Source organism: Myotis lucifugus, unplaced genomic scaffold (assembly GCF_000147115.1).
Source record: "Myotis lucifugus unplaced genomic scaffold, Myoluc2.0 scaffold_19, whole genome shotgun sequence".
In the NCBI taxonomy this organism is placed as follows: Eukaryota; Metazoa; Chordata; class Mammalia; order Chiroptera; family Vespertilionidae; genus Myotis; species Myotis lucifugus.
Window position 1 is genome coordinate 2,982,843 of NW_005871067.1, and position 10,214 is coordinate 2,993,056.

Sequence of the window (10,214 nt, forward strand, 5' to 3'; positions counted from 1 at the left end):
TTTACAACAGCAAAATTTGAAACTTAAATAGAAATTTTTCTTAAAGTTTGACTTAAGAAATAATGAACTAAATTTGGCTAAATTGACTTAAGAAATAACAAACATTTACATATCAGTAGCAGTTAATGAAATTGAATTTGTAATCCAGTATTCTTCCAAAAACACTCAAAAAATATTAGTCCCCAAACTCCTTTATAGGAGATTCTTATAAAAGCTTATTTAGAGAATTTATAATTTTTCAGGCTAACATAACTTTCACAGTAAAATTCAATAATAGTACCAAAAAATTGGTCCACATTGCATTAGACATCCTCGCCAAAATAAGAAGACAAGAAAAAGAAATGACAGGACTTCCGATCAAGATGGCAGCATTGGTAAACTTGTATCTTCCCACAACCACATCAAAATTACAACTAAAATACAGAAAAGCCATCATTCAGAACCACCTGAAAGCTGACTGAACAGAGGTTCTACAACTAGAGAAGTAAAGAAGAAGCCCAGCCGAAGCCGGTTTGGCTCAGTGGATAGAGCGTCGGCCTGCGGACTGAAGGGTCCCAGGTTCGATTCCGGACAAGGGCATGTACCTGGGCAGCTGATCGATGTTTCTCTCTCATCAATGTTTCTAACTCTCTATCTCTCTCCCTTCCTCTCTGTAAAAAATCAATAAAATATATTTAAAAAAAAAAAAAAAGAAGAAGAAGCCCACATGGAACAGGCTGGTTCGACACCCATGTGTGGTGTTTTTCTAATTGGAAAAGATATCTTGGCTGAGGAGGCCTTCCATGAGGAGCAAGAGATCCCAGTCCCACACCAGACCCTTGGCCCAGGGTTCCAGTGCCAGGAAGAGAAATCCCCATAACTTTGGGCTATAAAAATCAGCAGGAGTTGCCAAACCGGTTTGGCTCAGTGGATGGAGCGTCGGCCTGTGGACTGAAGGGTCCCAGGTTCGATTCCGGTCAAGGGCATGTACTTTGGTTGCGGGCACATCCCCAGTGGGAGGTGTGCAGGAGGCAGCTGGTCGATGTTTCTCTCTCATCGATGTTTCTAGCTCTCTATCCCTCTCCCTTCCTCTCTGTAAAAAATCAATAAAATATATTTAAAAAAAAATCAGCAGGAATAGTGTCTGAATGACACAGAGGCTGCTGGAGACCCAGGTGTTTCTCTTAAAGGGCCAGCACACAGCCTTACATGGACTTACTCTCTCTGAGCTCCAGCACAGAAACAGCAGTTTGAAAGGATCTCCACCACCACCACAGAGCCAACTGGCAGGTGCCATATCTGAGTTTCCATCAATCTGCCTCACATTTTTCATCTGCCCCTGGTAATTCCCTGAGACCCCACCCTCACTCAATTGGCAGCCCCACCCAAGCTGTTTGCAATGATCTTTTCATGGCTCAGGCTTCAGACTTTTCTAAAATCTCTCAAACAAGCAGCAGTTGACCTCAATGTGCCCCATACATTTAAGAGGCCCCAGGCGCAGCACTAGCAGCAGCCTGCTTTGGTTCACAGCTTGACCTCTCCTGGGCACCTCCAAGCCCAAAACAAGCAGCAGCCATCTGCAGATCACTCTGTAGTTCGTGCAGGGTGGCTCCAGGAAGGTCACAAGCAGTAGCTGACTTTGTACCCCCTGGAGGCCCTAGAGCCAGTGCACCCAGTGGTCAGCTTCAAAATACGCCAGATTATAACTCTACCACACACACGAGCAACACACTCAAGGGCATCTCCTGCACAGCAGCTCTTCCACTATAGTTGTAGCTAGTCTACACAGCCAATTGGCCAGGGGTAAATCCCTCCCAGTGATGCCAACCACGAGCAAGGCTCAGCTACATCAGGACAGTGCACACAGCCCACACAGGAGTGCACCTAGAGTGCCCAGCTCAGGTGACTGGGCCCTACAGGACACCTACTATACAAGGCCACTATACCAATTCCAGGAGACATAACTGCTCTACCTAATACATTGAAACAAACACAGGGAAGAAGCCAAAATGCAGAGACAAAGAAACATGTCACAAAAGAAAGAACAGTAGAAATCTCCAGGAAAAATAACTAAATGAAATGGTGCTTTAGGTGATTTCCCTGAAGGTCTCACACATCTTTTGTTAGATTTATTCCTAGATACTTTAGCTTTTATAATGTTTGTTCTAAATGGTTTTGTATTATAATTCCTGACTGGTTATCATTGATACTTAGGAACTTATCTTTATACATTAGTTTTATATCCAACAAACTGCTAGGAAGAGCTTTCTAGTTCTCATGGTTATGAAGGTCCTTTGGATTTCTATGGAAGACACACGCCATGTCATCTGCTGCTAAGGAAAGGTTTGTATCTTCCTCTCCTAATTCAAATTCTTGTTATTTCATTTTTGGAAAAAAAAATTTTTTTACTGTTGGGAGTATCACAGATGTTCCTCCTTTTATCCCCCATTGCCCCCTGCTCCCAGATCCTGCTTCACCCCAGGCCTTTACCACCCTATTATCTGTGTACATGCATTATGCATGCATGAATATGTATAACATGCCTCCTCAATTCCGGGCTATTCCAGTTCTCATTCTTGATGACTGCTCTCAGGGGAATAAGCCTTCTGAGACCTAAAAGGCATCAGCAGGGGAGTCAGACTCTCCTGGTCCTGGGTGGCCTTCCTCCCAGCCCTTCCCGGTTTCCTTGCATCTGCTGGCTCTGTGGTGTCTGATCTTTACAAATATGCAAGATCTACCTGACCATTTTCCTTCCACGGTTAGACTTTTCTAAAAGAACGTTGCCAGATGACTAGGAGAAACAATAATGAAAATAAAATATAAAAGGATAAAACAAATTTTCAGGGCACAAAGTCCAAGAACCTAATAAAACTTAACGACTATGGACTCTCCGGCAGAACCCATCAGACAACACTGAGGGTGGTCCCTTCCTGCCACCCTCTCCAGGGAGGGTCTCTGGTCTCCAGCTCTTCTCTGTCTTAGGTCCTCGCCCACCTTGTCAGATCGCGTGCCCTTCATGAAGCACCCACCACACATTGGCCACCTTTACACGCACCAAGGGCAATGAGTCGGTTCTGTATCCTCTTCATCTCTTGTGCTGCATTGTCCATAACATCTGTCTCTAAACTCTGTTCTTAGCACTGTGGCCCTCACCCAGAAGAGGAGGTGCTACCCTGTAGACCCTCTTCCCAGCTGCTTCTAACCCCAGGTCTCCAGCTTCCTGCTGGACACTTTCACTCAAATCTCCCACCACTGCTTTTAATCCACACAGTCACCAAACCAAAGTTCTCATCTCCCCTTCCAATCTGAGTTAGCACTCCTCCCCAATGTCCTTCTCTTTGAATCCCCCCATAACTTTCCCGCTCACCAGGCTCAGGTATGTAAGACTTGTCTTTCACTCATACCTCTCTCATCTCTGGCTCTGCTCAGAAACTACATGCTGCTTTCTTTTTGTCTTTAGAAAGTATCTCTTCTCTGCCCTTCCTCTTTTCCATTCACCCCTCCTGTCATCCAGCCTGGCCTTCAACGCTCACTCCAAGGTCACCACACCCTTCCTGAATCCCAGCAGGCTGTAGATGGCACCTTCTTTCTTGAACAACACGTCAGCATCTCTCTCCCCTCTCTAAGTGGGTTAATGGCTCTCTAGTCCTTCGGTTCATGTGCACCACCAGTGCTTACTGAATGCCTACTGTGTGCAAACATGGCCCCAGCCTAGCTCCATGTGCACAAGCAGCCATTAAATTCACTGCTTTCTAATCCAACGCCCTGTGTCAGTCACATGATCACACGTATTCCCACCACACAGGAACCTTGCCCTGTTCTTAAAAGGTACTCCCTTCACTCTCCTTTCTATCCAAAGCCACATCTCCTAAGCCCAGTTCCAATTCCACTCCTCCCCAGCTATACCTTTTAATATTAGTACACTTCTTCTCTGAAATCCCTCTGCCCTTATAGAGCTCCCTATTCTCCTGAATATTCCCATCTCCACAAATAGATCTCAAGATAGAGACCGTGTTTAAGTTGAAGACACAGCATGTGCTAATGCATAAAGGTCGTGTTTCAGGGCCCACAGGAAGTTTGGTGCCCAGAGTCAGCGCTGGACCAGGTCCTCCTGGGGGGTGCACACTGGCCATGGCTCTTGTCCTGTGTCCCAGAGGCAGATGTCCAACAGGGTGGAGGGAGGGGCTAAGGCCGAAGGCAGAGTTAGGGGTCTTGTGACAGTCTGGGGCTGATGGCATCCCTCCAAGCTCAGCGGGATGGCTGTGGGGTCTGTGTAGGAGTCAGAATTGATAGCTTGGAGGAGAAGCAGGCTGTCACCTAGAATAATTCCCTGACATCTGACATCCCTCATTAGAGAGTGGGTTGTTTCATGTTCAATAATTAAGTTTCTCAATGAAAACTCGTTAATGTCTAAAAACATGCAGAGTAGAGCAGATGGCAGTTATAATATGGGGCAAGGAGGCTGGTAGGATACGTGAAGATTAAGATTTCTCTATGGAGCTCAAATGACCAAAACAAAGGGTTGGAAGTTTACTCGAAAAGAGGATTAACATCTGCCTATCTTTTTTAGATCACAGGGAGTAAAGTTTTGTTTATTTGCCTTTAAACCAATTCCTAAAAATTAGTATTGTTAAGCATTTTAAGATTCGACATGATAGAGTTTTCTTTATTCTTGTATGTATACTCACGGCCTAGCCCATGTTCCTTACTGCACAGACTGGCCGTGAGAACAGCGGTGCTGTCTTTGGTTCCAGTTTGGAGCATCTGACCTGTTTGAGCAGAGGCCACATGGAGGACACCTTATAGGCTTGGTCCCCTGTGTCCGAGGAGCACTGTCACCTTCACAAAGTGGGCCCAGGGGTCTTACTTCCCTCTGCCCGAGAGGCAGTTCACTGCACATGACCATGGACCCCACCTTACAGTTAGAGACACAGGAGAGTGAACCATCTATGTAACATTTGCAAAGAGAAAGATTCAAAAGGAAAGTAAAAAGTGGAGGAGGTAACAGATTAATACGGCAGAAGTTATGAAGGTGGAATGAGCGGGCACAATCAGGGAGAACATTGCTCTAACCTCCGGTGAGCAGGACAGGTGAGATGAGGAACTGGGCGGCTGCACAGGAAGCCCCAGAGACAGAGCCCGGAAGAGGCCAGGCTGGAGTTAGGAGGCTGGGAGAGGTCCGTGTCCCTTAGGAAAGTCATTTGTCTTTCTTGGTCTTACTTCCTTATCTCTGAAGTGAGTTAAGTAACCTGTGTTTCTCTCATTTAATCCATGCTTGAGTAGGGTAAGTACAGAACTATATCAGTGCTGTAGACTGTGTGGCACGTTGGTGAGCAATATGTACAGATATATAGAGATAGGTATACACTCCACACACGTATATATGCACAGACACATGCATGTACATAAGTGCGTGCACACACTGGTACATGCACATATGTACATGAAAATGTACACACAGAGACACGTGCACACAGATTACAATGTGCACATGAACACACACATGAAAGCATTGTGCATGCATGTTCACACAAACTTTTCACACATGCAACACACATGCACTATAAAATGTATACAGGTGCAGTACCTGCACTCACACAGAGGCAGGTATGCACACACATGTACATGTAACCACTCACATTATGCACACATGTTTTCACTGACATGTATATGCATGCACAGGTGTGAACACATGTATAGGTGTGCACATGCATGTATACGGCTGAACATAGGTGCATGTACATGTGCACACAAACTTATTCACACACATCTACATACAGGGCTGTGGAGAGCTCTGCAGCACATCCCACATTGGGAAGTGTTAGGACAGCCATCCAATGACAGATATTCCATCCCTCAGGGACAATGACACCTGCCCCTTTGGCAGTTGGACTACAGCTCACCTGTCCTACCCAATTATTAACAAGCATGTCCCCTTACAGGCTGGCAGTCTGAAGAAATGGGAGACTGGAGCTTCCTGGGGAGACTGTTGGAGAATGCACAGGAGCACTCCACGGTCATTGGCAAGGTCTGGCTGACAGTCCTGTTCATCTTCCGAATCCTGGTGCTAGGAGCTGCTGTGGAAGAGGTGTGGGGAGATGAGCAGTCAGACTTCACCTGCAACACCCAGCAGCCGGGCTGTGAGAACGTGTGCTACGACAAAGCCTTCCCCATCTCCCACACCCGCTTCTGGGTGCTGCAGATCATCTTCGTGTCCACGCCCACCCTCATCTACCTGGGGCATGTGCTGCACATCGTGCGCATGGAAGAGAAGAAGAAAGGCAGGGAGGAAGAGAAGCTGAAGGGAGGCAGCCTACACCTCAGACCCGATGGGCAGTGTGGGCCCAGGAACCACAGCCAGAAGGACAAATTCATTCTGCAGGACAACCGGGGCAAGGTCCGAATTGCTGGGGCCCTGCTCCGGACCTACATATTCAACATCATCTTTAAGACACTGTTTGAAGTGGGCTTTATCGCTGGACAGTACTTTCTGTATGGCTTTGAGCTAAAGCCACTCTACCACTGTGACCGGTGGCCCTGCCCCAACATCGTGGACTGCTTCATCTCCAGGCCCACAGAGAAGACCGTCTTCATCATCTTCATGCTGGTCGTGGCCTGCCTGTCCCTCTTACTCAACGTGCTAGAGATATACCACCTGGGCTGGAAGAAGTTTAAACAGGGCATGACCAACCACTATGGCCCAGACACCGTTGAATCCAGGGTGGGGGCAGCAATATCTGGGGATGTGATCCCACTCCCCTCCCACTAGGCCACAGACACTGGTACTTGGGGTGCCCTTCTACTACACGCTCTCTGTCTCTTCCCTGGGATGGGCAACAATCATCATTATTCCAGGGCCCCTCCACCAGCAACAGACTTCAACATGGCAGGGCTTTCCCAAACACAGGGGAAGGGCCACCCTGACAAATTCTACAATAGTAACCACCACCTGATAATGACAGAGCAGAATTGGGCCAACCAGGAGCCTGGGCAGCAGATTCTGTGAGGAAGTTCTCCCCACCTGTGTCCACATCTTCCTCCTTTACCCCTCCAGGCAGCCCCCTGCAAGCCCCTCAGGAGGGCAGAGAAGGCAGCAAAGAATCTGTCTCGTTGGAGAATGGGGACAGCAGCCTCCTGGGAGAGAGCAGACTGGAAGTGACTCCTGATGAGCAGCAGCAGGCAGTGACCCCGCTGTGGAGATGCACATGCCCCCTTTGCTGCCCACAGACCCCAGACGGTCAAGCAAGGCCAGTAAGGCCAGCAACAGTCAGGCCAGACCCAATGACTTGGCCATCTAGTGGTGGTCTCCCAGAGAGCTTTATAATGACCACTTTTCTAGCATCAAAACCAAAGTGCACTTCAATTGAGCAGCTAGAGAGCCTAGCGTGACAGAGAGCACTGGAGTGGGGGGAGAAGACCACCTGAGAGGTCAGGTTTCTGTGTCCGTGCTTGCTGTCCTTAACGCTGGAGGTGGAGTGGGGAGGACGACAATGCTTTCTGTGGGGGATGGGGGCAACGTGGTGTGCAGGGGCTGATGCCCTTTAAAGATATTCATGGTACCCAAGAGCCCTGAGCCAGGAGACCTCAGGTGTTTCTGTCTCTGTGGCGGACTGTTCTGCGATGATAAAGAGGCAGGTGTCCACGGTCACTTCAGTTTGGGGCCATTGGGTTTTCTGTCCTGAGCTCTCCGGAGCCTCTGGGCAGCCCAGAAGCTCACAGCTGCACTTCGCCCTATCCATGTTTGATACTTTTAACTCAGAGTTGAAGTTCATTTGGGATATTTGCCAAACTGCACTAAAAGGAGACTTAGAGCAAGCCTATGTAGTGTCATTTGAGATTCTGAAATTCCATGTGAAGCCCAGGATATCCAAGTACAGGTTTCATGACAAATAACAATGAACAGCTCCCCCAGAGGCAGAGATTTGTGGGTGGTGGCACAGAGGGGGCTGGGAAGAAAGCAGGTGGAAATGCAGCCACACTTGAGATCACTTTTAACAAAGAAACAGAAGCAGTAATGTGGCAGGCACGCCTTTGTGTGGTTGTTTTTTTTGTTTTTTGTTGTTGTTGTTGTTATTTTCTGCTTTGAATTGTACGTATAGGTCTATATTTCCCACTTTCTCTCTTTCTAAAAAAATATAAGAAATGTATTACTATTACATGGATATTGACCAAAATAGTGATTATTTGTCCCTTTTCCCACCAGTAAAGATTTGAAATTTCTTTTAAAATAAATGCTTTGACTTCATGAGTCGGTTCATTACTATGGGAAGGTAAAAAATGAAATAAAATCAGGGGAAAACTTAAGTGCCTTTCAAATACTTGAAGTTCTAAAATGGGAGGTTAAAAGTTAACTGCTGCTGCCCGGAAAATTATTTTTACAGGTGAATGAATAAACTACACCTTTTTAACAGTGCAAATGAACTTCATGTTTCCTAACCATTCTTTGTGGACAGCCCAGTAACTTTCTAAAGTGTAAATAAAAGTGTGTGGGTTCATTCCCTGTGTAAGTGCATGTATCGTTTTGTGCGTGTGCCTGATTTGTCATCCACTCGGACGCTGCTGTGACAGGGAAGGCTATTTGTGTGGTGAGTGTGGATAAAACATGACAGAATTTCCTGTCCTGCACACACGCTGTTCTGTCTCAGCCAGTGTCTGAGCCGATGAGCAGTGGTGGTGCTGAGTGTGGTCCTCATCACACTTTTCAACTCCAACAGCCACCGATTGTAGTTCTTATTCAGCAGAACACCGTCCACTGTCAATTTGATCTGTTTCTTTTTATGAATCCCTTTACTTTTCTGATGATTCTTTTTGATCCTCTAAAAGTCTATTTGAAGAGACTGTGATTCCTGTCTTCAGATTAACTCAAGCAGCTAGTTCATTAGTGCATTCAGCTGGCTGTGGTATGGGCTGGACCACCTCTCCAGCTTGAACAATGCTCACCTCCCATACATGGCCTGTAGCCTTTCTCAAATGGTGCGTCTCAGTACTCTTGAGGAAAGTGTGCCATTTTCGTGGTATGAGTTATGTCCTTAAACAGGGTATCACCTCTTTCATATCAAAAGGGTACACCATAATATCCTCAGCAATAATATACATTTCCATCATAATGAATTCTAAATACAGTAGATTTGACAAAATTGATTTATGATCAAGCATTTCTCTTTTCATGAATTCTGGAGTCTGAGAAGCAATTTTAACATTACAGAAAGCATTAATAAATGAATTCTTTAACTACAAAAGCAAGATCACTATATTGTTGGCTGCAAGACTATTTTTTTATTACTGCCTTTATTAGACAGAGACGTGGCTAGCTGGGATAAGACCCCAAACAGCTGACAAGAATACTAACAATTTGAAACTTATCCATTTGCCAAATCCATCTAAAGCTGATAAGAATTCTGTCCTATTCATTTGCATTGAAGACTTCATGCAATTTAAGTCTATTTTTAAATGCCCTTTCAAAATTGTCTTGGGAAGCATTCCCTAATGAAAAACTACTTGGAGATTAAACTGCTTTTCACTTGTGCAAACAAACAGTGGCTCCAGAGTTTTTATGTTAAATATGGAAACCAAGCTCCACTCAGACATCCAGGCAGTTGTATTTGAGAAAATATGAGGTTGACTTGTATAAGACCAAAAGCCAAGAATATGCCAAGTTCTGATACCAGCCTAGCCTCTAACTTGCCATGTCAGCTCTAGAATGAGTCACTTATGGAGAGAAGGAGAGGAAGGGTGAGAAGAGTTGGTGTTACTGCCTAGAAGTAAGATAGAAGACTGCTCCTCATCTCCCCTCTGTGCCTCAAATAGACTGGGACCAAATCTACCTGGATCATGGTTTGGCACATAGTAAGCACCTCATAGTGAACCAATGACTGAGTGAATGAATGAATGAACGAATGAAGCTTGGATTCTGCTTGGCCATCTAAACTTCATTTGACATAGATTGAAGCATCAATGAATATGATATCAGAGAAGGGTGTCCCCTTGCCAGACTGACTAATTCTGTCTGTAAAATCAACTTTACTGATATATAATTTGTGTTTGCCACATGGATATGCCAAAAGTGTATCACCACAGTCAAGAACATTTCTATCACTCCAAAAGGCCCCTTGTGCTTCTTCTAGTCAATTCTCCTTCACCACCAACTTCATGCAATCACTAATCTGCTATCTGACATTATTGATTAGTCTTTTCTAGAATTTCATGTAAATGGAAGCATACAATATGAACTCTTC

At 45.7% G+C, this 10,214-nt stretch overlaps 1 protein-coding gene across 1 annotated transcript; it reads left to right on the forward strand.

Annotated features, from left to right (window-relative positions):
• The first annotated feature begins 5,938 nt into the window (after nucleotides 1-5,938).
• Nucleotides 5,939-7,277, forward strand: LOC102426145 (gap junction alpha-3 protein-like). The gene is given in 5 exon segments (XM_023751116.1): nucleotides 5,939-6,735; nucleotides 6,737-6,822; nucleotides 6,825-6,974; nucleotides 6,977-7,165; nucleotides 7,168-7,277. Coding segments are annotated over 5 exon segments (1,332 nt in total).
• The last annotated feature ends 2,937 nt before the right edge of the window (nucleotides 7,278-10,214 follow it).